Source organism: Salvia splendens, chromosome 17, assembly GCF_004379255.2.
Source record: "Salvia splendens isolate huo1 chromosome 17, SspV2, whole genome shotgun sequence".
Lineage (NCBI taxonomy): Eukaryota > Viridiplantae > Streptophyta > Magnoliopsida > Lamiales > Lamiaceae > Salvia > Salvia splendens.
The window spans coordinates 26,315,630-26,343,432 of NC_056048.1; the positions used below are offsets into that span (position 1 = coordinate 26,315,630).

General features: G+C 38.5%; 2 protein-coding genes and 2 pseudogenes across 7 annotated transcripts; 3 read left to right on the forward strand and 1 right to left on the reverse strand.

The window, feature by feature from the left end:
* The window catches only part of LOC121774851, a 91,877-nt pseudogene that overhangs the window by 46,357 nt on the left and 17,717 nt on the right, over window positions 1–27,803 (reverse strand).
* LOC121774852 (heat shock cognate 70 kDa protein-like) lies at window positions 70–7,207 on the forward strand. 3 transcript variants are annotated; one of them, XM_042171721.1, is made up of 3 exons: window positions 70–164; window positions 240–475; window positions 5,357–7,207. In XM_042171721.1, the coding sequence occupies exons 1-3, from the start codon at window positions 139–141 to the stop codon at window positions 6,985–6,987; spliced, it is 1,893 nt and encodes a 630-aa protein (XP_042027655.1). In that variant the 5' UTR covers window positions 70–138; the 3' UTR covers window positions 6,988–7,207. The 3 variants fall into 3 exon arrangements, with proteins under 3 accessions (XP_042027655.1, XP_042027656.1, XP_042027657.1); XM_042171722.1 differs by having other exon boundaries at window positions 138–164; window positions 243–475; XM_042171723.1 differs by lacking the exons at window positions 70–164; window positions 240–475 and adding an exon at window positions 946–1,897.
* Window positions 11,794–19,008, forward strand: LOC121774850 (annotated as a pseudogene).
* On the forward strand, window positions 22,395–25,552 carry LOC121774854. 4 transcript variants are annotated; one of them, XM_042171727.1, is made up of 3 exons: window positions 22,395–22,548; window positions 22,650–24,474; window positions 24,777–25,552. In XM_042171727.1, exons 2-3 carry the CDS (start codon window positions 22,927–22,929, stop codon window positions 24,816–24,818), a joined length of 1,590 nt encoding a protein of 529 aa, XP_042027661.1. In that variant the 5' UTR covers window positions 22,395–22,548; window positions 22,650–22,926; the 3' UTR covers window positions 24,819–25,552. The 4 variants fall into 4 exon arrangements, with proteins under 4 accessions (XP_042027661.1, XP_042027662.1, XP_042027659.1 ...); XM_042171728.1 differs by having other exon boundaries at window positions 24,786–25,552; XM_042171725.1 differs by having other exon boundaries at window positions 24,837–25,552.

Below are 27,803 nucleotides of genomic sequence, written 5' to 3' on the forward strand. Positions count from 1 at the left end.
TTACTCACAAGTTGTACTTTTTAAACCGGATAATGGTATGGTAATGGCAGCAGGTGGGTGGAAGCGACATGTTCCTTCTACTTTATAGAGCTATTCTCAATTCATTTATCCAATTTTCCAAAACACACTTGTTGGAACATGCCATTCTCACCGAGCGTCTCTCGGTATTGTGTACCTCTTGAAATTTTCACAACAGCCATTAGAACAACTCGTTTTGACATATCTTGTTTTTTTTACAGCAGCGCTAAGTTAGAAGCATTAATGGCGGGAGAGGGGGAAGGGCGGTCTATTGGGATCGATCTGGGGACGTCATATTCGTGTGTGGCAGCGTGGAAACGCGACCACGTTGAGATTATACCAAATGAACAGGGCAACCGCACCACGCCGTCTCACGTTGCTTTCTCTGACTCCCATCGTCTCATTGGTGACGCCGCCAACACTCAATTCGCCTATAATCCTTTCAACACTGTTTTCGGTCAGTTTTCTCTTCTATTTTCCATTGCTGCCATATTGTATTTGGTCTTTGCCTCATATACATATATTAGGCTAGGTAAACCTTTCTTTAAATGTAGTAAAAAGAAGTAGTAATTACAAACTTTGTTAAAATCTCTCCAATATTGACTTGGTAATGTAATGATAGTGTCTCATCTACGTAACCCTTCCCTTATAAGACCTTTCAAGAGGGTAAGTGACTCATTTCTTATATGATATTTAGATTAGATTTACCCCGCAAATATACTACCCAATGAATTAAACCTAATTACCACAACTCAATTATTTTCACTATCTAGATAATCAGTAATTAATACCCTTTCCGTTCCCAAAGAGTATGAACTTTGTGTTCGGCACAGATTTTATTGCATAATTGATAAAGTGAGAGAAAGATAGATAAAGAAAGTTTTTTAAGTATTGTTAGTGAAAAATGAGTCTCACTTCATTAGAGAGGAGAAAATTTCCAAAATTAGAATGTTCATACTTTTCAGGGCGAACTAAAAAGGAATTGGTGCATACGTTTCAGGGATGGGGAGTAGAATCCATTTTCTAACTCTACTAAATCATAGCTTAAGCAAATAAAATATGAAAACCAAGAACGGCAGAAGAAAAACATTACCTGTTCGATAACATTATTCTATGTTCAATCAATTTCCCCAATTTATAGATTTCAACACACTGAAGTCTCATTCTAGAATTATATTAACAACTCCTAATAAGCTCAGGTATTATTGATTAAGATGTCAATTTAATCTCCAATCAAATTAAATTACTCATCTCCCTATTGTTGTAGTACAATCAACATTCATTCATAAAATGCTATTTAGAATAGGCCAGCTTAATTGGTTCTCCGGTTCTCGGGTACCTGGAACCGGAACCAGAACCGACCGGGTAATTGAGGAATCGGGAACCGGAGAGCCGGTTCTGGTTCCGGTATCGGCTCTAATGTTTTTGAAAATTCCGGTTCCGGTTCTACCCGGAACCGAATAATATATCAATTTTAGATTTTATAAAATTAAATTTTTTTATTAAAATTAAAGTATAGTAATTAACGGAAAATATTTATTAATATTTGTCAAGGTTCGTTTTAATTCTTTAATTTTGCTGAATGTATTCTCTTAGCTACTTGGATATTGCTTAAAATAAATGCTAGATTGGGTTGACCATATGATTTTCCAATTTATGTGTTTGGATATTATACTTTATTTATGAATTCTATTATTTACTATTATACTCATCGAGGAAACATGCGAAGGAAATACCATATCCGCTTGGCCCAAGATTGGATTTGTTTGAAAACAACCAAGGTGGCGTTCATTCAATCAAATCTTTTATGCCTAATTACGGTTCAAGACGATGAGCGATCAGGGGACTTCTTTCTCCGGAGAGCCTAATGGGTGGAAAGGTCTGGAGAAGATACTCGTGCAATCTAAGCTAAATCTAGTGGTGTTAGATTAAAATTAGGGTAAATAATAAATAACTTACTGTTAGTTATTATACATAAATTAAAATTAAAACTACAAATTAGTTCCGGTTCGGAACCGGAATAGACCGGTTCTTACCCGGCCGCTTCCGAACTGGAACCGTCCGATTCTGGTTCCGGGTCCAAGATTCATGAAAATTAGCAACCGCGTACCCGGTCAACCGGACCGGGTAGAATCGGAACCGGCTGAATAAGCAAGCCTAATTTAGAAGGTAAAATCTTGTCTCCTCGCTATTTGTGGATTGCAACTTAAAAGTGAAGTCTCCTTCTAGAATTAAACTAACAACTCAGCGGACCGCTGACTTGATCCGTTTTATCCAGTCTTCATTTTTCGACCGTTTTCTTTCATTTTTCACGTCTATTTTGCATATTTCTAACAAAACACGTCAAAATACCAAAATATAGAAATATACTTACAATAAATATATATCTATGTCAATGAAAAATATGAATTCTTTCCTTTTTAGTCTGTCCCTGAAAAGTATGAACATTCTAAATTTGGAAACCTTTTTCTATCTAATGAGATGAGACTCATTTTCCACTAACAATACTTAAAAAAAAATTTCTATCTATCTCTCTCTTACTTTACCAATTATGCATTAAAACCCGCGCCGAACTAAATGTTCATACTTTTCAAAGACGAAATTGCATGAAAAATAATCGAAACTGACCAATTCTACGTTTTGAAAACATGCAAAATCTGTGTTTATCAGCCACCCAGGTAGACTTTGTGGACTCGCGACTCTCTATATGCATAATGATCCGGCCCAGGTGGCTTCGTGGACAAAGCCACTCGGCCCGAGTAAGGCCTCTGGAATGGTCCCAGTATATTCATTCATTCACCATTTCCTTTTCCCATATTTCTTAACATATATACTCAAGAAACTCGTCATTCAACCAATTGATGCATGATTGATACAAAAATGGACTTCAAGGCTTCAAGCTATAAAACTTGACAATAATGAGTTTATAACCCACATGTGGAAGTCCCATGTTCATGTTCATTGTTGCCCATTGAAGCAACGCGGAATGTGTAAGTGCGATGGTGCTTGATGGTAATGATGTACAAACCTCTAGGTCCAGAGGATTCGCTAGATCACAGGGTCTAGGAGATCGTGGAACCTTTGGATATGCAGTCGGTGGATGCACACTTTCTTGCTTCAAAAACTTCAACCCACTACACTATTGGCTAGCATAGGGAAGTAAAAGATCGATCCACGAGGACGGATGAGTTTAGCATGCATTTAGAGGATTTTGGAAAGGTTCGGTTGCTGCCACGCAACAAGTGGGTTGAAAATTAATCTACTGGACTTGGAAATAAACTTACTCTACTCTATCTAGTGGGTCCAAAGAACCAAAAGTACTTTAAACATAAACGCATTCATTATTTGAAAACTGAAAATTAACTCTGGCACATTTATCAAACTATTGAGTCTGGTAAAATAAAGTTTCCTAAAACAGTGAGACATAAAAGCATGAAAAAGTAACAGAACAAGTGTCCAGAGCCTTTGTCCTAGCGGCAAGGAGCTTAGACATTATTGTATGAGGTGTCGAGTGCGAGTCCTCTTGACATCAGTTGTAACTTCCTCCTATCTATAGTATAGGAGTTTATTTGTAATTTCCTTCCTTATATGGGAGTTAATTTAAAAAAAAAGTAACAAAACAAGTTTCCCTAATTAGCCAGTGACAGAAAAAGATGCAACTAACAAACAAACGTGGATCTGACTCTAACTACCGATTATCTTCATCATCTTCAGCAAACAAACATGAACTAGAACATAACAGAGCATAAAAACAGAGCATACTTCAGATCTAAAAACTAACAGATCTAATCTACTGGGTCAAGCAAATCAACAGTAATAGAAAATTCCATGCAGATCCAGAAAGTACGTACTCAGATTCAAAAATTAAAATTGAAATCTACACTAGATCTAACAGATTCAACATCAGCAAAATTCAGATTCGAAACTTTCAGCTCCGATTCAAACCAACAACCAATAATCAACTTAGATCTCTCCGATCTCAGCGACAAACAACCCAACAATTGCGAAAAGCATCCAGATCAGTAATTCAACACAAAACATTGCGAATTAGAGTGAAAACAGAAAATAGAAACTAGATTAACCATAAAACTTCAAAATCAGTCACAAAACAGTCGCCGAACTCCCGGCAAGGAATTCGGCGAGAGAAAGTACGTGCGGAAAAGTAAATGATTGTTTCTTCACCCTTATCAGGACGGTGTTACACTTTCAAATGACCAAAAACAACACCACACTACCCCGGATTTCCCATCTGAACCAAATGCGCGAGTTAAGAGAGTGAAAGGAAGGGTGAGCCGAGAGCTCCTAAGGATTTTTCTAACTAAAAGCGGTTGTTTCTTCAATATTTTTCCTCATATTTATAGGCGTGGCTCCAATCCCTAGGGCAACGGTCTTTGTGATTTGACGTTTGTGCCCCTGGGGATTCCGCTCATTTTCTTCACTTTTTTTGCTACTTTTCCTCCACCCTGGTAGTTGATACTCATTCCTGGGTCTGGCAGGTAATTCACGCATCTGGACTTACAAATACACGTTAGCACCATGGAAAACACAGAATTTAGATCCAAAATCAATGCATGAAACAAGCCTTATCACCCATATTGATAATACTCTTATCACCCACGTGTGGAAGTCCCATGTTTATTCCGGCTTACACGCTTGTCTACCTCACAAGTTGATGTCCGATGTTCATTCCAACCCATAGGTGATAATACTCTTATCTTGTCTGCCCAACGTGTGGAAGTCTCATGTTCATTCCGGCCCACATGTGTAAGGGTTGTATCTCTTATCTCTATATATCTCTCTTATCTTTTCTACCCCACGTCTTGAAGTCCCGTGTTCATCCTAGCCCACACGCTTATCTACCTCACGAGTGGAAGTCTGGTGTTCATTACCGCCCCCAATGCTCACGAGTGGAAGTTCGATGCTCATTACGGCCCAAACGCTTGTCTACTTCACAAGTGGAAGTCCAATGATTATTCCGTCCGATGTTCATTCCGACCCATATTGATAATGGATCTCTAATTTTTTCTACCCTATGTGTGGAAGTTCCATGTTCATTCTGGCTCTTATGTGTAAGAGCGTGTTAAAATCTCACTTTTAAGGGAATGAATGACTCATTTCAAGTTCAATATTGAGTTTATTATACAGTGGTATATATGTAAGAGGAACGATAGTTTTTTATCAATGTTAAATTAGCAAGCGACGGTTGAATAACAGTGATGTGTTTGAAACAGATGCTATTAATCCTATCCAACCACAATTTTACTTTCTTGGTTTCATGTTTCGTTTGTTTTGCACTGTAAACATTGTTGTTTTCTCATCTCTATTATTTTTCACACAGATGCAAAGAGGTTGATCGGTTGCAAATTCAGTGACCCAACGGTTCAGAGTGATATGAATTATTGGCCATTTAAGGTCATTCCTGGCACTGATAACAAGCCTATGATCGCGGTAACCTACAAAGGAGAGGAGAAACAATTTTCTCCTGAGGAGATCTCCTCAATGGTGCTCATTAAAATGAAGGATATCGCCGAGGCATATCTTGGATCAACTGTGAAGAACGCTGTTGTGACGGTGCCTGCTTATTTTAACGACTCTCAACGTCAGGCCACCATGGCCGCTGGAGCCATTGCCGGCCTTAACATTTTGAGGATCATCAATGAGCCTACTGCTGCAGCCATTGCGTACGGTCTTGATAATGGGGTTACCAGCTCGGAGCCAAAGAATGTGCTGATTTTCGACCTTGGTGGTGGCACGTTTGATGTGTCTGTGGCCACAATTGAGGCATATGACATTGTAGTTAAGGCTATCGCCGGTGATACTCATCTTGGAGGCCAGGACATGGACAATAGGATGGTGGATCACTTCAGCAAAGAGTTTGAAAAGAAGACTGGTAAGGATATTAGTGGGAATGCAAAAGCTATGAGGAGATTGAGGAATGCTTGTGAAAGAGCCAAGAGGGGTCTTTCCTCTGCTTTCGAAACTCCAATTGAGATAGAATCATTGATAGATGGGATTGATATGTTTTCGACTATTAGTCGTGTTACATTTGATGACCTCAACATGGATTTATTCAACAAGTGTATGGAGCTTGTTGAGAAATGCGTGAGTGATGCAAAGATGGAGAAAAGCAGTGTTGATGAGGTGTTGCTGGTGGGGGGCTCGAGTAGAATTCCTAAGCTGCAGGAGATGTTGAAGGAGTTTTTTGATGGGAAAGAGGTGCGCAAGACCATTAATCCAGACGAGGCTGTGGCTTATGGTGCGGCAGTGTTGGCCGCCAAGTTGAGTGGTGAAGGAAATGAGAAGGTGCAAAAGCTCATTCTTTTCGAAGTTACTCCATTGTCCCTTGGTGTTGAAATTATGGGACATCTGATGTCAGTGTGTATTCCAAGGAACACACCAATCCCAACTAGGCGGGTGTGTACTTATCGCACGCTGTATGACAACCAAACCGCTGCAGGTATTCTGGTGTATGAGGGCGAAAGAAGCAAGTCAAAAGACAACAACCTGCTGGGTGAATTCACACTCAAAGGCCTACCAGCAGCGCCCAGAGGTGATGTTGAAGTCAAAGTGTGCTTTGAAATCGATGAGAATGGTATCTTGAATGTGTCAGCAGAGCACATACAGACTGGAATAAAGGACAACATTACCATCACTAACGACAAGGCCAGACTGTCTAATAAAGAAATCGAAAGGATGATTCGGGACGCAACAAAGTACAAGGAGGAGGATGAGGCGTTTAGGGAGAAGGTTAAGGCCAGGTCTAACTTGGAGGACTACGCCTACAAAATGAGAAACTCCATTAGAGGTGCAGCAAAGATCACAGCAAAAGACAAGAAGAAGATGGAGGATGCTTTCGACTCTTTCAAAAAGTGGTTGGAGTCCAACAAACATGCAGAGGTTGCTCATTATATAAACAAGATGAACGAGCTTGAGACTGTTTTCAATCCCATCATCGCCACGATGAATTAAGAATGAAAAGTGATGATTGGCAGGATTACATGGTATGGACCGTTTCCAGACTCTCTATTCCAGACTATCTATCTTTACTTCATACTAGTATTTGTGTTTGTTTGATGATTCCCAGATTGTTTGGTTTAAGTGTTACTCCACTATATTGGCTTTGACTATTGTTTATTTTAGTCTATGTTATACTCCTCTATTTTTAATTATATTTTCATCTATTTTGTTAGTTTCTTCTTTCTTGGCTCTTTTTACTTTAGGGTAAATAAGTTCAACCAAATTTATTTTTTATTATCGGTCATGTGCTACATCCGTCCCACGATAGAAGTCATATTTGGTGTGGGCACGAGTTATAAGAAATGTAATTAAAGAAAAGTGAGATGAATAACTTAGTGGTCTATGGGTTCTACTTGCCATTTATTGTAAACGTGAAATGTGACTCTTATTGTGGGACAGACAAAATTGGCAAAATGTGACTCTTATTATGGACAGACAAAAATGACAAAATGTGACTCTTATTGTGGGTCGGAGGTAATAACTTATATACTCTCTCTTACCAATAGAAATAGGCCATCTAGGGTTGTTACGAGTTTTAATGCGCAATTGATCAAGTAAGAGAGAAGAAGAAAAAGTAATTAATATTGTGTAGTTAATGATGGACCCATAAATGATGAAGTATAAGAGAATGAGAAAAAGATTGCCCTAAATGGATATGGACTAATTCTATTGGACAAACGAAAAAAGAAATATACTCCCTCTGACCCACTTTCCTTTTTGGTATGTCCCTACCAAGATGACCTATTACTAAAATTAGAAACACATTTATCTCTACTTACTTTCCTCTCTCCACTTAACACACAAGATAAAGATGCATAAAATCTCGTGCCGCCCAAGGAAGTGGTCATCTTCCTTGGGACGGAGGGAGTAACATATTTCTATCGGACGGAAGGAGTATCTTCTTTCAACCACAATGTATATACATTGATAAGAGCACTCACATCGCGATCGGAAAAGTGGTTATACCTCAGGACGGTTTAGTGACGGAACCAGGAACTTAAAGAAACTGGTGCTGAAATTTAACGACAAGTGTGGTCGCATGGTGAGACGTGGAACGCTAGGCTTTTCTAGTTGTCCATATTAACATATCCATGATTTTCAATTTATAAGTTCGAAGGTAATATTATACTCCATCCATTCAATAGTAGTGGATGCATTTTTTTCGGTACGCAATTTAAGAAAAATTGTGTTAAGTGAATTAAGTAAATGAGGAATAAATTAACAAAAATGAAAAAGGTAGAGAGATAAAGAGAGAATAAAGTAAAAGAAAGTAAATTAAGTGAGAATAAATGTGTTGACTTTTACTAAAAAGGAAATGACTCCACTACTATATAATGTACCAAAATGACTCTACTACCATGGAACGGATGGAGTAGTTAATTGTCTACAAAATCCCGAAATTTAATCAAATTCTAATTTATCTGGCACTTTTCAAAATTTGAATAACAAATTATAAAGTTTCAAAATTTCTCAATTGGTTAGATAAATATATTTTGTACATGGCATCAAAATATTGGAAAGTAAATATTTTGTACATAGAATCAAAAAATCATATCGGAAAGTAAAATGTTACATGTGCTTAGAAAACAAATAGAGACATGTCACATAATACATGCATTACAAAGTCTGATATAGAAAATCCAAACATAAATAATTATTCAAAGCAATTATAACACATGGAAAGATTTAGTTAACACTCTAAATTAAAAACGACAGTAATATATTTACATAGACATCGCCATAATAAATAGTGGTACCACTATACCTTTTGAATTCTTGCATAGCATTATGGTGCCACCATAGTTAGAGTGACAACGTACCACCAACCTCGTGCTGCAACGTGACACGTTATCCAGCAATATTAGAGGCGTATCCAGCAATATCATAGTAAGCATTTTAGATGGATTTCTACAGATTGCATGATAGTACTACGTGGATTGTTGTGTGGAGTGTTGAGCATTGCTGTATTAGCTATTCAGCAAAATAACGGTATTAAAAAAGCAATATGTCTATATATATACTGCAACTGAAACATTTTATGCCTATACAGCAATACTCAACAATCTACACAATAATCCACCTATTACTATCATGCAATCTGTAAACGCATACTAAATGAATATTGCTGAATATGCTTCTAATATTACTGGATACGTGCCAAGTGGCAGTACGAGATTGGTGGTACGTTGTCACTTTAAAAAGGTTGTCATCATACCCTAATCCCTCATTTATATATAAATATTTATCCCTGCTTTTATATTCTTTTATAGTTTTGTTATAACACAGCTAGTATATCGATAGTAATTTCTCTAGAAAAACACGTAAAAACAAGGCTGGACCAATAGATAACTTAATTACTTGGATAGGTCAAATTGGCCGAGCCGAAATGGTAGATTAAATATGGGCCAATGGACTTATCAAAACTAAACCGGCCCAATCTGATACGCAACAAAATTTGTCACTCCCATCCACATATTTTGCTCCTTTGAAAATTCTCTTATCACCCATCTTCCATACTTTATCACCTTCTTCTAAGATATTCGGACCCAAAATTTCACCGTTGATTTGTGATCGAAAATAGAAAGTGAAATACGGAAAATAAAAGATGCAGAATATATACTTTAACGACTATATTTAATTATGGTTAATGAAAAGAGAACTAAACTTAGAATGACTGAACTGGTAAAAAGAATTCAAATAATTGAGAACTTCGGGGTATAAAATTCAAAGCAAAATTAATAATCAAAGTCTGATTTTTAGTTCAACAATGTTTTTAGTTCAACAATGAGGTCTTTATATAGGCTTTCCCTAAACTTATGGAAAATAAAACTAGAAGAAAAATAACTAAAAGGAAAATAAGCAAACGAGGAAAACCTAATTTATATAAGGAAAAACAATTACTCCTAATATTTTCCACCTACTAATTCTATTAACTAGGAAATAAATAAAATCCAAAATATAATTTACTTAGGTTTAAGGTGCATCAACTAGTGTAGCTCAAATGGTTAAGTTGGCTGAGAAAGAAACAAAGAGCCTAGTTCATTATAAATTTTGTAGCCTTCTATTGCTTCCTTTATGTAATTAAGGATTTTTCAGATTATTATTACTCATTTCACAGTATTATTGCATTTAAATCTTAATAATTTCAAAACAAACAAGTGTACATATCATTTTAGTAAATCCCATTACTACTTAGCCAAGCATTTACTAAAACTCTTAATCCACTTCTTAATAGTAGCAAACTTGTGCTTGCTAGGACTGAGGTATATCTTCACAACAATGGGCAAGTAAATCCTCTTAAGCTCCTTTATCTTCTCATTGAAACACTCTGCCTCTGCCTCTGAGGCTTTGTGCAACCTCAACCATATCATAGTTGACGCGAAAGCCTTCTCTATCTTCTCCTTCTCGCCTGCTCCAATCCTCCCTCCTGCAGATCTGGCGGTGTTCCTCATGTCGTACGCGTAGTTCTCCAATGCATTCCTCATATAAGCCTTCCTCCTATACTCCTCGTCCTCCCTCTTGTACTTCTCCGCATCCCCAATCATCCTCTCGATTTCTTTCTTAGACAGCCTGCCCTTGTTGTTGGCGATGGTGATGCCGTTCTTCACTCCACTCCCTATGCCCTCCGCTGACACATCGATGACGCCATTCTCATCAATGCCGAAGCACACTTTGATTTCAGCAACGCCTCTAGGCGCTGCTGGAATGCCTTCGAGCCAGAACTGGCCTACCATATTGTTCTCTGTCGCCTTGCTTCTTTCGCCCTCGTAAACAGCAAACATTGCACTCGTCTCATTGTCTTTAACCGTCACAATAATTTTCTCCTTCCTTGTCGGGATTGGTGTATTCCTTGGAATGTATACACACATCTGACCGTCATTCATTCCGATACCGAGAGACAAAGGAGTAACATCCGAAACAACCATTGAAGCAAACCGAGTTTAGATGCTCTTTCACACCCTCAAAATTTAAACAAGGATCTAAAAACCTAGGCAGGCTTCAACATTAAGGATTATTCCTTAATGTTGATATATATTTATTCCTTAGTCATGGGATAGATAGATTTTAATAACTCAACGCGGATATACTTGAATCTTTTAAATAGGCAAGTTCTAATTCTCTCAAACGAAAGTATATGTATTTCCAAGATATTCCGATTAATAGGAGACCAATCCAAGTAGATTTTGGATAAAAAGAAAATTAAATGCTAACAATTTTCAAGATTTTTAATCTTTGAGAATAGTTTTTTCTTGAAGCACACCCTCTAAATTTGTTCTTCAATCTATCAAAATAGCCAGAATTTTTTTACGTGTGGAAAATAACAAACTCAAGGTAAAGTTGGTGATATTATTTGCCAATTTCAAAGTTTGTGTGAAAACTATCTATCAAAATAGCCAGAATTTTTTTACTTGTGGAAAATAACAAACTCAAGGTAAAGTTGGTGATATTATTTGCCAATTTCAAAGTTTGTGTGAAAACTCAATTTTTGAAAGTTACATGATATTAGTTGCCAATATCCCTTTATTTTTCAAGAATCTTTATATATCATCGCATTCCATATGATATATTTGATTTATTTTCTTTGGGAAGAATATCTTTTCGGATCTCAGTCCTTATATTATGGAGTAAATCAGTATGAAGTAGTTGTTGAGAAAAAGAATAAATAAATTACATATTTTTATCTGATTCTCTACTCTTCTCCCTTCAATTCTTTCTTTCTTTTAGTTGCAGAGCTGGTTTTTACTGCTAGCGTCGTTAATGGCTGGAAATGGAAAGGGACCGGCAATTGGGATTGATTTGGGGACTACTTACTCGTGTGTGGCCGCGTGGCAGCACGACCGCATTGAGATTATACCAATCGATCAAGGCAACCGCACCACCCCTTCTTACGTAGCTTTCACCGCCACCGAGTGCCTCATCGGCGACGCTGCTAAGAATCAAGTCGCGATTAATCCCATTAACACTGTTTTCGGTAAGTGTTCTCTAATTTCATTATACTTTTAAACACTTTTTTCGGTGACTTTCCTCTTCCTATCATTATAAATATGTTTAAACTTGTTTCTCTTCTTTTCATCTTGGGGTGATCAGTACCACATCAACGCACTAGTATATTTTGGTGGTGTTTGATTTTCTAGATAAAATAATATAAAAATATAATATTGAATTTAATAATGAGATTATTTTAGATGAAGGAATGGACTATGACCACATGATTAACAATCTTAATGGATTTAATCTTATGAACCAAATATAATACATTGTCATGAGATATAATCTCGCAAATCGAACAATCACTTTCTTGATTAAATGCATTGTTTGTTTTGTGCTTTAGTTTTGTTATGTTCTCTTCTCTCCCTATTTCAACTAGTTTAATTATGCAGATGCAAAGAGATTGATTGGTTGCAAATTTAGTGATGCAACAGTTCAAAGTGACATTATATATTGGCCGTTCAAGGTCATTCCTGGCGCTGGCGACAAGCCTTTGTTTGCGGTAACATATAGAGGAGAGGAGAAACAATTTTTAGCTGAGCAAATTTCCTCAATGGTTCTCACTAAGATGAAGGATATTGCCGAGGCGTATCTTGGATCAACTGTCACGGATACTGTCATCACCGTGCCTGCTTATTTCAACGACTCTCAGCGTCAGGCCACCAAGGATGCCGGAGCCATTGCTGGCCTTAATGTTATGAGGATCATTAATGAGCCTACTGCTGCGGCCATCGCATACGGTCTTGACAAAAGGTCTACTAGCTCTGTGCCTAAGAATGTGCTGATTTTTGACCTTGGTGGTGGCACGTTTGATGTGACTGTAGCCACTATTGACGGAGATAGCATTGAAGTAAAGGCCACCACCGGTGACTTGGAGGCCAAGACATGGACTCACTTTGTAAAAGAGTTTAAAAGCAAGAAGGGAAAGGATATTAGTGGCAATCCAAAAGCTATAAGGAGATTGAAGAATGCTTGTGAAAGAGCCAAGATGATACTTTCTTCTTGTTTGGAAACCCCAATTGAGATTGAATCGTTGTTTGAGGGGATTGATCTGTTTTCTATTGTTACTCGTGCAAAATTCGAGGACCTTAACATGGGTTTATTCAAGAAGTGTATGGAACTGGTTAAGAGTTGCCTGATTGATGCAAAGATGGAGAAGAGCAGAGGTGGTGCTGGTGGGCGGGTCAAGCAGGATTCACAAGGTGCAGCAGATGTTGCAGGAGTTTTTCGGTGGAAAAGAGGTGCACAAGACCATTAATCTAGACGAAGCTGTGGCATATGGTGCTGCTGCGCTAGCTTCCAAGTTGAATGGTGAAGGCAATGAGAAGGTGCAAAATGTAGGTTTTTGTGGATGTTACTCCTTTGTCTCTTGGTGTTAGAACTATTGGAGATGTGATGCATGTACTTATTCCGAGAAATACAACTATTCCAACAAGCAGAGAGACATTTTATCGCACGTCCAGGGACTATCAGACGAGTATGCGGTTTCGTGTGTATGAGGGCGAAAGAAGCAAGGCGACATACAACAGTCTGCTAGGTGAATTCAGACTCCAAGGCTTTCCAGCAGCGCGGAGAAGTGTTGCAAGAATCAAAGTGTGCATCAACATTGATGTGAATGGTATCATGAATGTGACAGCGGAGCACATAGGTAGTGAGTTGAAGAAGGCGATCAGCATCATCAACTACAAGGGCAAGGGCAGGCTGTCCCAGAAAGAAATAGAGAAGATGGTGAAAGATGCGGAGAAGCACAAGTGGGAGGACGAAGAGTATAGGAAGAAGGCTGGTGGAAGGAATGCTTTGGAGGGCTATGCCTACTACATGAGGGATGCCACAAGATGTGCAGCCGGGATTGAAGCAGCCGACAAGAAGGCGTTCGAGTCTACTATAAAATGGTTGGAGGCAAACAAACTTGCAAAGGTTGATGCTTTTGAAGAGAAGTTGGAGGAGCTTAAGAGGATTTATAATCCCATTGTTGTGAAGATGCACCAAAGTACCATGCAATCTACTGGTCCCAATATTATACTTATAGAATTGGATTAAGAGTGGATTTGTAAAGGCCAGATGCTATTGCAACTAGTAAAGTTTTGATAATGGCTATAGAAAGAAGCATATTTATTAAGGATATATTTCTTATAGTAAGCACAGGGAACTCATTTAGTATAGCATCTATGAATTTGATCTAGTAGCAGTACTAAACACTTTATTTATTTTTACTATATTAATTATAATTTTATCAACAACAACAAATAAACATTTTTATCTTGTTCTTTATTTTTATTCTTATCTTAGTTTTATTTAACAACTGCTCGGTCTCAAATAAATTTTATATTTATTCGTATGTTCGTAATAAATTTTTCATTTTATTTTTAATATTTTTAGTAAATGGGTTATATATTCCATTAATTCATTTAATTTATAATTGTTATAAAATTAATATGTATAGTAGTACAAAATTAGGATTTGCATTCCAATACTTTTTTTCCACGCACACTTTATCTTACAAATTCAAATATTTTCTTAAACCTTCTACTAGTGAAACACATTTTCTTACAAATTCAAATAATTTTTTAAAACTTCTACTAGTGAAACACTATGAAACATTATATCGATAATAACATTCTTCCACGTCCCACCGTAAAAGAACCGTATTCCTTTTTGTATTGTACTGCTATAAATGTGTCGTTTTCTTTTTGTTAGGCAGAGGTTGCATTTTTACTCTCTCTTATTTTATTTTTATAATTTATTCTCTTATTCCATTTAATTCACTAAATATATTTTTTTTAAAGTTTTATGCCAAAAAAATGTCTTGCTTATGGTGTCCATAAAATTTGAGTTGCAATCGTTTATCCTACATACTGGAATTTTCATTGCAGTCTAATTAGTGTCCATCAAAATTTGAGTCGCAGTCGTTTATCCTACATACTGAAATTTTCATTGCAGTCTAATTAATACTCCATTAAAATAAAAAGAAAAAAATGTAAAGAAGTTTTTTAGTGTTGGCTCGCGTGTGTTGGATGAATCAAGAAGTAAGCTCTACGCGAAAAATATAGAAGCCGCGATGTTACTTGATGATTGGGTCAAAGCTGACGTCAGAGAACAAGAAAATTATTGGGATGATCGTCAGGAGGGAACGCAAGAAGAATTCACCGGGGATGAATCGTAGGCCAACCGTCAACCGTCGGGCGCCGGCCAAGCCAAATAGGTAAGTAATGTAAGAGAACTACGTGGCATTTGATTCCCTCATGCAAATGAGCATTGGGGATACGTACGTACCTCAACTTAAATTTTAAATTTAAGTTGAGCTCAAGTCCTTTTTCCTTTATTAATTTTTATAAAATTAATAAAAATCAAAGCTCGATTTATTGTTTTGTTCGTTTATTTAAAGTTATAGAGGAAAAAACAATTTGAAATTTGTTTTTTTATTAAGTAGTGTTAGCACGGTGCTACGCACGGACCAAAGAATTTTTGGCCAATTGTTAATAATTGAAAAAATTATAATTAAATACACTTTATAAAAAAAATGATCCTCTAGTCATAATCTTAACAAAAAATTTTCATATTCAAAACAAAATTTAATACATTTATAATTTATGAGAAGAAATAATAATTACTCACTCAACAATAAAAAGTGCGTCAAACGTCGAGATTAGTGTTGACGTAGCATATTATTTTTCCCAATTTTATAAATTCAAATATATCAATTGATCTCATTTATGTCACTTTGTCAACTACGTCACCCATAATAGTTGTTTTTGTTAAAAAAAATAACTTTGTCAATTACGTCAATTTTTTTCCTAAGTAACACGCAAATGATTTACCTAATATCACAAAATTTGCTAAAAATTTATTTATTGCAAATGAAAATGAATAAAAAAATTTATTTATTTGCTAAAAAAATGATTTACGTCAACATTTAAACTTTTTTTAAATGAAAATGAGTCAATTTTATGATTGAATAAAAAAAGAAATTATTTTTATAGGACGAGTATTTATTTCGCACGTGCCAAAACGCGGGGGCACCTTGGTAAAAGAAATCTCTGGAACTTCCTAGATTAGTAAAGAAGAAACCGTGATCGTATTGAGGAGGCCAGAATATTCCAGATTCCTCCACTTTCGCCTATATACCTTCGTATTATTTTGATTCTTTACAACAATTCAATCCAAAGCTCGCAACAATTACTCTAATTTCTCTGCTTTCATTCTTCTATACTTCGATTTTTGCTCAACTCATACTGTTATAATTGTTTTCGGCATTAATGGCGGGAAAGGGCGAAGGACCGGCAATCGGCATAGATTTGGGGACAACCTACTCGTGCGTGGGAGTGTGGCAGCACGACCGCGTCGAGATCATAGCCAATGACCAGGGTAACCGCACCACGCCGTCGTACGTGGCGTTCACCGACACCGAGCGTCTCATCGGCGACGCGGCGAAGAACCAAGTCGCTATGAATCCTATCAACACCGTCTTCGGTGAGTTTTCTATTCTGCGATCTGCGGCTGTATAGTTTTATTCTGCTGTGATTATGTCGTAGCTGTAAGGTTTAGGTGGATTTAACTTCTTTGCTTCTGTTTGTGGTTTATAAGTTGTGATTTAGCTGAATAATCGGGTTTCTTAACTAAAATTTCCAGTTGATGATAAAAAAGTATCGGTGCTTCTTTGCTTTTGAATTTGTCATTTCTGATTCGGTTTCGATTTTCTGCTGTGATTATGTCATTACTGTAAGGTTTATGTTCATGGATTTAGCTTCTTTGCTTCTGTTTGCGGTTTATTAATTGTGGTTTAGCTGAATAATCCGGTTTCTTTTTCACAATTGCCAGTTCATACGTTTTGAATTTCATCAATTTTGAATGGAATAAGTTGGGGATTCTCTCTGTTTGATATTCATCTTGCATATAGTAGTTAGGGTGTTGTTTCTGAGGGAGGGACTACTGGCTTCCTTGGAGTATCTGTGTCATGATTTAACTGTGAATGCTTATATCTGCGTTTACTGTGCTTTGCAGATGCTAAGAGGTTGATTGGCCGTAGATTCTCTGATCCGTCTGTTCAGAGCGACATGAAACTCTGGCCATTCAAGGTTATTGCCGGCCCTGCCGACAAGCCTATGATAGCGGTATCCTACAAGGGAGAGGAGAAGCAGTTTTCAGCTGAGGAGATCTCTTCCATGGTGTTGAACAAGATGAAGGAGATTGCAGAGGCGTATCTTGGGACGACAGTGAAGAACGCTGTTGTGACTGTGCCAGCATACTTCAACGATTCTCAGCGCCAGGCAACCAAGGATGCCGGGGTGATCTCTGGTCTAAATGTTATGAGGATCATCAATGAGCCTACTGCTGCAGCTATCGCGTACGGTCTGGATAAGAAAGCCACCAGCACCGGTGAGAAGAATGTGCTCATCTTCGACCTTGGTGGCGGTACATTTGATGTGTCACTCCTCACGATTGAGGAGGGCATTTTCGAGGTGAAGGCTACTGCTGGGGATACGCATCTTGGTGGTGAGGATTTTGATAACAGGATGGTAAATCACTTCGTTCAAGAGTTCAAGAGGAAGAACAAGAAGGATATAAGTGGCAACCCGAGAGCTCTTCGGAGGCTGAGAACTGCTTGTGAGAGGGCGAAAAGGACTCTCTCCTCCACTGCTCAAACCACAATTGAGATCGATTCATTGTTTGAAGGAATTGATTTCTATTCCACCATTACTCGTGCGAGGTTCGAAGAACTGAACATGGATTTGTTCAGGAAGTGTATGGAGCCCGTTGAGAAATGTTTGAGGGATGCGAAGATGGACAAGAGCACTGTCCACGATGTTGTGCTTGTTGGTGGCTCGACTAGGATTCCGAAGGTGCAGCAGCTACTCCAGGACTTCTTCAATGGGAAAGAGCTTTGCAAGAGCATCAATCCTGATGAAGCAGTGGCTTATGGTGCTGCTGTGCAAGCTGCAATCTTGAGTGGTGAAGGCAATGAGAAAGTGCAGGATCTCTTGCTTTTGGATGTTACTCCTTTGTCTCTTGGTCTTGAGACTGCTGGAGGTGTGATGACTGTGTTGATTCCGAGGAACACAACCATCCCAACGAAGAAGGAACAGATTTTCTCGACCTATTCCGACAACCAGCCGGGTGTATTGATTCAAGTGTACGAGGGTGAAAGAACCAGGACGAAAGACAACAACTTGCTTGGGAAGTTTGAGCTCACCGGCATCCCACCTGCCCCGAGAGGCGTTCCCCAGATCAGCGTGTGCTTCGACATCGATGCAAATGGCATCTTGAATGTGTCTGCCGAGGACAAGACGACAGGCCAGAAGAACAAGATCACCATCACCAACGACAAGGGCAGGCTGTCCAAGGAAGAGATCGAGAAGATGGTGCAGGAGGCCGAGAAGTACAAATCTGAGGACGAAGAGCATAAGAAGAAGGTGGAGGCCAAGAATGCTCTGGAGAACTACGCCTACAACATGAGGAACACCATCAAGGATGACAAGATTGCAGCCAAGCTCCCTGCAGACGACAAGAAGAAGATCGAGGATGCTATCGAGTCTGCTATCCAGTGGCTGGATGCCAACCAGCTCGCAGAAGCTGATGAATTCGAAGATAAGATGAAGGAGCTCGAGGGCCTCTGCAATCCGATCATCGCCAAGATGTACCAGGGTGCCGGTGGTGATGCTGACATGGGGGGTATGAACATGGGAGGTGACGGCCCGTCTACTGGTGCTGGTGGTGCAGGCCCCAAGATTGAAGAAGTCGATTAAGTGAACATGTAGATGCTGGGATGGTCATGTGTTGTTGTGATGGTTTTCTGCTTCTGATCTTTTCTGTTTTTTTTTCTCCCTGTTTTTGCTTTTTCCTTGTGTTGAAACTTGAAAGAACACCTGCGCTTAGTTTATTCTGTGACATCTTTGGTATACTCAGTTTGCTTGAAATTTTGGTGTTCTCAGTCTTCTGTTTTACTTGAGATTTGGCCTATTTGAATTTTACTTGAGATTTAAAATATTTTAATTTTCCTAAATTTTCAATAATTAAATTATGTCGTGATCTCTCATTTTATCAACTGTGCAATTTTGACGAGAAACTGCGGTTGCTAAAATTACTAAAATAATTATATGATTTTCTAATTGCAACAATATATTTAAATGGGCTCACATCTAAATTTGATACTAGTATAGAACTCAAAGTTTACATGGTTTTGTATCAAGGAAGAAATGCAGAAGAAAGTGACTTATGAAACTTGGTGTTACAGTATTAGAGAAATATGTGAATAATTGGGTAGATAACTTAGGGGTGGGTAGGTACGGTATACCTTACCGAAACCACCATACCGTATACCTTACCGTAAATACGGTATGCGAAAAAATCATACCTTTTCGGTATGACAAATTTTCATACCGATACCGTACCTTATTTTCGGCATACCATACTGAAGTTCGGTATACCTGACTTTCAACATCAATTAAAATAGAAAATTAGAGTTTTTAGAATATTATTTATATTTTATAATTTTAAAAATAAATTAAATATAATTTATTCATAATTATATTTATATTTCACAATAGATTTTATAATTTAAAAATATATAAAATATATTTTATATATAATTGTGTTTATATTTTTGTGGTATATACCTTAGTTTACGGTATATACCTTAATTTACGGTATATACCGAATTTCGGTATGCAGCGGTATACCGCGGTATTTGAAAATCCATACCGTTACCTTACCGAAATTTTTCGGTAAGGTATCATACCATACCGAAAGTCACGGTATACCAAAAATTCGGTATTTTCGATATTTTTTCGGTACGATAAGGCCGGTATTTCGGTATTTCGGTATTTTTCCCCAGCCATAGATAACTCTATCGTCTATAGTGATTCGATTATTGACCATTTTATAAGTCCTGATATCAATTAAGATTAAAATCAATCTAATAATGTCCTAATGCATCAATCACAATGGTCGTCGGACCGGTCACTTGAAGTCGTTCTAAGAAGTTCAAGAATAAATAGAATTGATTTATACAAGAAATGTTGAGTAAAAAATTATCCAAAAAGCACAAAATAAAATGATTAAACAGTGCATTAATTTAATTAATTACATGTAAATGGGCCACAAATTGAAAATAAATGAAGAAAATAGTCCAAGTAGAGCAAACAATGAAAAGAATTTCTAAAACTTGGTCCTAGTTAATTAGAATCAGAAAATGGAAAGTTGTTAACTATTAATTAATTTTGATATTCTTTCCTTTTATCAATTAAAATTTTAATTCAACATATTTTCATTTTTGCGTTGCTCTATCCTTAGAGCATCCACATCCGTGCTCTTGCCAACGAGCACGGATGTGGGCCCAGACCCACATTTACTCCCTGCTCTTAGCCAAGAGCACAACACCCACATTCGTGCTCTTCCGCAATGACAAGCTCAATGGTTCCACCATTCTATTATTCAATTTAAATAAAAACACTTCCACAATATTAAAATTTATTAAAAATAACCAAAATAATATTACAAATTACAAAAAAAATTAAAAATTACATAATTAGAATCCTAAAAAATAAAAATTACATAATTAAAATCCTAAAAATTAAAAAGTACATAATTAAATTCATAAAATTAAAAAAACCCACTACTCGTGGCCGAATTTCGCCCAAATGTGTTTGATTAGGTCTTCTTGTAGCTCAACGTGGGTTCGGGTATCGCGCATTGTGTGCCTTGTTTTCGATCCTCTCACCCACCGTCGTATGCACACCTCGGCGTGGGGATACCTGGCGGTTGAGCTTCCGGCTTCATCCCCGTCGTAAAAGCTACCTGCTCTCGGTCCTTTGTCGGCTATAATCATGTTGTGCAAGATAATACACGTGTGCATGATGTCGGCGATATTTTTCACGTACCACAGCCGAGACGGGGCCTTCACAGTGTTGAATCGGGCTTGATGGACCCCAAAAGCTCTTTCGACGTCTTTCCGAGCGGACTCTTGACGCTGCGCAAAAAGAACCCGTCTCGGGTCTTGCGGGTTGCTGAGCGTCTTCACGAAAGTCGACCACCTTGGGTAGATACCATCGGCGAGATAGTAACCCAGGTGGTATGCATTTCCGTTGACGGTGAAGTCGACCGTCGGTGCTACACCATTCAACACATCATTGAAGAGTGGTGAAGAATAGAGCACGTTCAAGTCGTTGTTGGATCCGGCATCACCGAAATATGCATGTCAAATCCATAGACGGTAGTTAGTGACTGCTTCAAGGATAAGTGTTTGGCCGTCGCCTTTGTGGCCGCTTAAGTGTTGCCCCCTCCAAGCAGTTGGGCAATTTTTCCACCTCTAATGCATGCAGTCAATGCTGCCAAGCATACCGGGAAAACCATGGATTGTTTCGTGAAGACGAAGCAACCGTTGGCAATCATCGGTGGTGGGTGCCCGAAGGAATTCATCCCCGAAAGCTGAACGAGCGCCCTCGCAAAAATTTTTAAGGCAAATGATTCTAGTGGACTCACCGACATGCAAATACTCGTCGAAGAGGTCAGCCGTTTGCCCAGTAGCAAGTTGTCGGATGGCACACGTACACTTCTGCAACGCCGAGAGACTTTGCCGACCGGTTGTGTCTGTACTTGTTTGAAAGTATTCAACACGGGCGGACAATGTGTTGACAATACTCATAAACAAGCATTTTCACATGCGAAAACGGCGCCGAAAGTAATCTTCCGGAAACCGCGGCTGGTCGGAAAAATAGTCGGCAACGAGCCTTTCGTTGGCTCCCTCCCGGTCACTATGGATGTAGCGGCGAGTTGATCTAGTTGGTTGAGGAGGAGGGGAAGGGGTATTCACTGCGACATAGGCTTCATAGGCGGCACGATATTGTTCATAGTATTCTTGTTCTTCGCGCTCCGCTTCCGCAATGAGATTGGTGAAATCCATTTGAGGGTTTGAGTGAGAGATGAAGATGTAGATAAGTTGTATGAAAAAATATGAATGAGAGATGATTTGATGTGAAAAATTGATGATGAATGTGTGTATTTATAGATGATTTTGGGGATAAAAAATATAAAAAAATTAAAAAATACAGAAAAACTGTCAAAAAACGACCATTTTTTGGGATTGTGAATTTTTTTAGTATTATTTTCGATTTAAAAAAAAAATGAATTTCCAACGAAAATGCCGTTGGCCAATCAGAACGCGTCACGCCTGCTGCCCGCTGGCACGGACGTGCTCGATGCATCGAGCAGCGCCGTGCCAGCGGCGGACAGTGGTTCTGTGCCGCTGGCACGGGCGGACAACATTATGCTCTCCGCTGTGGATGCTCTTATATCTTCAATATCTTTATAATTTATTTCCTTATTTCTTTCGAATTTATATCAATATTTATAGAATTTATGGGTATTCCCTTTTTGCGAATATAGACGGCTTATTTGACTCGTCTGCCTACCTTTCACACCACCGTCAACTAACGCCGTCAGTTTATCGACACGGCGGTTCCAACTGGTGCAGGTCTCTCTCTCAATATCTTCCTCCTTTATTCCACACTCTCTCTCGTCGTCACTGAGGTACACATCTGCTCTCTCTTGATTTTATGCTGCGATTTATTTATGTTCTCGATTTCTACTAGTGCAACCAATTAAGCGTTTCCCCTTTTATCCGATTGCAGAATGAGCTGTACACAAATCTAACCTAAAATCGTTGAGATTCGATTTTGATGGTGTTTGCGTTTGTCTCTATTTTGGACGTCGATTGAGATTGCTGTGATTCTGAAATAGCTTCGAATTTTAGGTGTGCGCTCCAGCTTGGCCGGGTTAAGGGCTTGTAGATCAGATCACTATTTCCGTTTGATTTGAATCGTGTGAAGATGTATTTTTTCTGCTTTTGTTCTTGATTGTTTCTGAAAGAGGTGGGGCTTTTGATATCACTGAAACATTCGCATAAGGATGCCTACAAAAGAGCAAATTGGGGATAATTTACTCACAAACTTATCCATGGAGAGCAGCCATTTATCCACTCTCTTGTCCATGGATTCGAGCTCTTCGAATCAGGATGAGAGGGTGAGAGAGTTCAATCGATGCGTTAACCTTTTGCATCTCCCACCGGATATCAATCTCCCCCTCTGTGCTGAGCCCAGCCCCCCTCCCCAGCATACATGGAATGATGCTTGTGAAATGTTGGAGGTCAGCCTTGCACCTCAGAACTACGATGTTGAGATTACTGGTAACGGTGTTTCTAAGGTTGGGAAGAAGTGTGCGAACGCAAAGCGCCTTGACAGCGTTTGGGGGGCGTGGTTCTTCTTTAGTTTCTACTTCAGGCCTGCTCTGAATGAGAAGTTCAAGGGGAAGATTGCGTGCGAGGCTAATGGGGTTTGTGATGAGTATGATAAGACGGATTTGAAGCTGGAGGTTTTCCTGGTGCAACATGATATGGAGAATATATATATGTGGGTGTTTAAGGAGAGGCCGGAGAATGCTTTGGGGAAGATGCAGTTGAGGAGTTATATGAATGGGCATTCGCGCCAGGGGGACCGCCCCTTTCCGTTTAGTGTGGAGAAGGGTTTTGTCCGATCTCATAGAATGCAGAGGAAGCAATATAGGGGGCTTTCTAATCCTCAGTGTGTTCATGGCATAGAAATTGTTCCATCTCCTGTTCTTACAGGAATTGACGAGGAAGATAGGAAGAGATGGAAGGAGCTGACGGGGAGAGATATTAATTTCTCAATCCCTCCCGAGGCCAGTGATTTTGGGTCGTGGAGAAACCTCTCTACAATGGAGTTTGAGATTGAGCGACCTTTGCAGCTGAAAGGTAACGTGAATTCGCAGGTTAAGAAACTTCACAATGGTCCTGCTTTGAATCTGTCAGCTAAGCCTCGGGATAATCTAAATGGGGAGGTAATGGAGCTGAAGGGAGCTGCACCCGCTGCTAAGCGTAAAAAGAACTTCTTTCCACATGGAAGTGACGATGATTGTGATTTGGCGAGCGACTCCCAGGACAGGATCTTGGAGATTCATGCCATCGAGCCCTCTTGGCTAAGCGAGTTTGGTGGTGTTATGAGGAGTGCATATGGCCCAGTGACAGCTGCAAAAACTATTTATGAGGATGATAAAGGATTCTTGATTCTCGTCAGCATGCCGTTTGCTGATCTGCAGAGGGTGAAGGTAACGTGGAGGAACACTCTCTCACACGGGATCGTGAAGATATCCTGCGTGAGCACTGGTTGTATGCCGATTATCAAGAGAAAAGATAGGACATTCAAGCTGACTGATACAGCACCTGAGCACTGCCCTCAAGGGGAGTTTATCAGGGAAATTTCGCTTCCAACTCGCATCCCAGAAGACGCCAAACTGGAAGCATATGGGGACTCAACGGGGACTATGCTCGAGATCCTCGTGCCAAAGCATTGCGTTGGGCCAGAAGAGCACGAGGTTCATGTGTGCCTCCGCCCTTCTCCTTGGACTGATCCAGCTTACGTGGATTGGACAGAAGCCTTGGTATGAAATAGTCCTTAGATTCTTTTCATTTATTTGATTATCTGCTGCTATCATTCCTTCTGATTAAGCCCTTAAAACGTTATATATTTCTTGTTTTTCAAATGTCTCTTTCTGTTTGTCGCTACTCATTTAATCAAAGAAAACATTGTCACGTTGCTCTGTGTTTTATTTCATCTCATCTTAATAAAATGATAATAATAGTAGTAGAAGCAGGCAAATAGATGGTGACTTCCCATAAAAAAAATTAATAGTAACATTCTTGCTATATCCGTCACCAAACTCAAACAAACACACCAACAAAGTCATGGCAGATGACGACAACAACGGCCTCGTGCTCAAGCTGATCATCTGCCTCATCGCAGCCGCGTCTGCCGCGGTCGTCGTCACCGTCTACCACTGTGTCACGGCAAGGTACGCGCGGCCGCAGCCTCCCTCCAGCCGGCGGTGGCTGCCGCCGTTGGAGGTGCAGCAGCAAGAGATGAGTGTGAGTCTGGAGCACTCCGTGGCGGAGCTCCTTCCGGCTCATAAACACAGCAAGGGCGCGGGATCGGACAGGGTGGATGACAGTATGTGTGCAATTTGCTTGTGTAAGTTTGAAGAGGGCGAGGAGCTCCGGACCCTGCCGGAGTGCTCGCACTCGTTCCCCGTGGCGTGCATCGATATGTGGCTTTGTTCGCATTGGAGCTGCCCGATCTGTCGCTCTGCGGTTGGGGTGTTCGGGTCGTCTTCGCCGAGGCTTATGCACTTGCTCAATCCTAGCAGTGTTACGCAGAATACAAGTCCCATTGAAACATTGTGATGGTTCCATTTTCTTGTCTCAATTTCTTTGAAATATTCAATCAGTTGGATTTTTCTGGTAATATGCCAAGGAGAATTTTCAATTTGGTGAGCGTGTTTTCTTAAAAATTCAATGCAGTAACTTATTTCTTAGATTATTCTTTTGTAACTTATTTGGTGAGCGTGTTTGCCTTTGGAATATTGATCAGGTTCTATGTTCAGTTTGTAACTTTCTTAGATTATTCTTTTGTAAAATGCACAAAATATTGGTGTCATAAATTTAAAAACTTTGCACTTTGCATATGCTATTTCTTAGGTGACTTTTTTATGTGAGGTGCGATGTTTGAATTAGATATTTTAATAATGTACTTAAATACATAAATAATTGTTTGCAAATATAATGCTTCTTAAACTAATAATAGCACATTTGAATATGAAAGGTACATCGCAAATTATGTAATTTTGATTTATATAAACTATAAATTACCTAAATTTCGGTATACCGTAATTTTCAGTACGGTATAAATTTTCACATACCACGGTATCGAAATTCGTTATATATTGTAAATTAAGGTATATAGCGTAAAATATAAATAAAATAATATATAAAATATTTTTTATATATTTTTAAATTATAAAATCTATTATATAATATAAATAATATTTCTCAAATTATCTATTTTCAATTATGTTGTAAGTAAGCTACACCGCAAAAGTACGGTATACCAAATTTTGGTACGATTTACCAGAAACTAGGTACGGTATCAGTATGGAAATTCGTCATACCGAAAATAAGGTATACCGAAGTTTGGTATACCGAAAATTTTTGGTAAGGTAATGGGTATGATTTTTTCGCATACCGAATTTATGGTAACGTATACGGTATGGTGGTTTCGGTAAGGTATACCTTACCTACCCACCCCTAGATTAGCTTGATAGCGGAAATCATTGCGTGAAATTCTGAGAAGGAAAGAGAAAAAAAAGCGCAAGGAATTCTTAGAATCGAGGAAGAAGTGCGTTTCGTTTGATTAGTTTCATTATTATAAGCTAGTACTCACTCCGTACGGCATTAGGAGTCCCGGTTGACCATTTTCATCCGTCCGACATTAGGAGTCCCGGTTAGACATTTCCATAAAAAGTGAAATAAAAATATTATAAAATAAAACACTATAAAGCACAAGTAAAAACACATCCAAACAATAAAGTAAATAATAATGCAAATGGGTCCCGCATTCTATTATCACACACTCAAACATTTCTTAAAACCCACACCTAACTCAACCGGGACTCCTAATGCCGGACGGAGGGAGTATTATTTATTATTTTAACATTCCGCTTTTAATTATTAAACGATGTTGACACGGAAAAAACTAAACAATTGTTAATAGTATTTTTTTCCTAATATTAAAATCCTGGCTTCGCCACAGCTTGAATTCTCGACCCGAAATCGAGCTTGACATATAAAAGTAAAAAAATGACCGTGTTTGGAATTTCACACAATTGATGTTTCCGTCGAAATCGAAACACACATGAAACTTGTCCATTCATATGTGGCCAAAACCGAAACGAGGAGTAGTATAATTTAAAGAATGGATAAAATTAATAAATGAGACTAACAAAAAATTTAATGGAGTAAATAAGACTAACAAATATGACACTGAATACAAAAAACTAAATTTCGTGTATAAACAAAAAGAAATTTCGATCTCGAGTTGAACCGTGAGATGATCACATACCTTCGCGCCCAAATGAAGAAGCAGTAGTTGTGGCTCGGGTTTCTAGTATTTTTAATTTGCTTCGTCTAGGAAATGTAATGTTAATTTCTAATGAACAATGCATTTTCCCGGTTTCAATTGTTCAACGAATTGCATTTATGAGTTAAATATGTTGAAGTTGTGAATAGTGTCATTTATTAGTTGCGGCCCGGGTTGTGGCCTGCAGGTTAGAGCAGCTGAAGCCTGGGCCGCAACTGTAGAGGAATGATGACGTAGAGGGGACTTGGGGCCTGAAACCGGGCCGGGGTTATTGATGCCCTAAGAACATGAATTAAAAAAATTTGGGTTGAGATTTAATCTCAAGGTTTACGTGAAGCATCATTGCTTTTCCCGTCTGATTAGTCAACATAGATCGATTTTGTCGGAGTCATTAATTATGAGAAATCACAAACAAGATTTTTACAACTAATTTTTTTTTTAATTCCAAAATTTGGTCATAATTGGTGATATTAGAGTATTTGCAACCGTTTGGAAACCATCACGTCATAGTCCTCTAAAATGGGGCAGTCCAATGCTTAAGATCTACTCTTTCACTGTTATCGTGTTATATTTTATGTATACGAGTTTGATGTATTGATTTTTTAAACATTATAATATGTCAAAGGGTGATTTGTCTCATTTGTAGGAGTATTATAAATTCAATCATGTTATAATCAATTTATATGCATTTAAAAAAAAGTTATTTAATCTATTTTTGTATTTGTCATTTTAGTTCATTCACCAAATTAGTCCACTACGGGGGTGTTCGGTTTGCAAGATTGTATCCGAGATTAAATT

What these genes read in the sequence shown, in the direction of transcription:
- LOC121774854 (XM_042171725.1), top strand. Translation starts at nt 22,927, where the DNA reads ATGCCTACAAAAGAGCAAATTGGGGATAATTTACTCACAAACTTATCC. An exon ending in TGGATTGGACAGAAGCCTTG is followed by an intron (nt 24,475 to 24,836) that starts GTATGAAATAGT and finishes GCCTCATCGCAG; the next exon opens with CCGCGTCTGCCGCGGTCGTC.
- LOC121774852 (XM_042171721.1), top strand. Translation starts at nt 139, where the DNA reads ATGCCATTCTCACCGAGCGTCTCTCG. An exon ending in TTCTCACCGAGCGTCTCTCG is followed by an intron (nt 165 to 239) that starts GTATTGTGTACC and finishes TTTTTTTTACAG; the next exon opens with CAGCGCTAAGTTAGAAGCAT. An exon ending in TCCTTTCAACACTGTTTTCG is followed by an intron (nt 476 to 5,356) that starts GTCAGTTTTCTC and finishes TTTTTCACACAG; the next exon opens with ATGCAAAGAGGTTGATCGGT.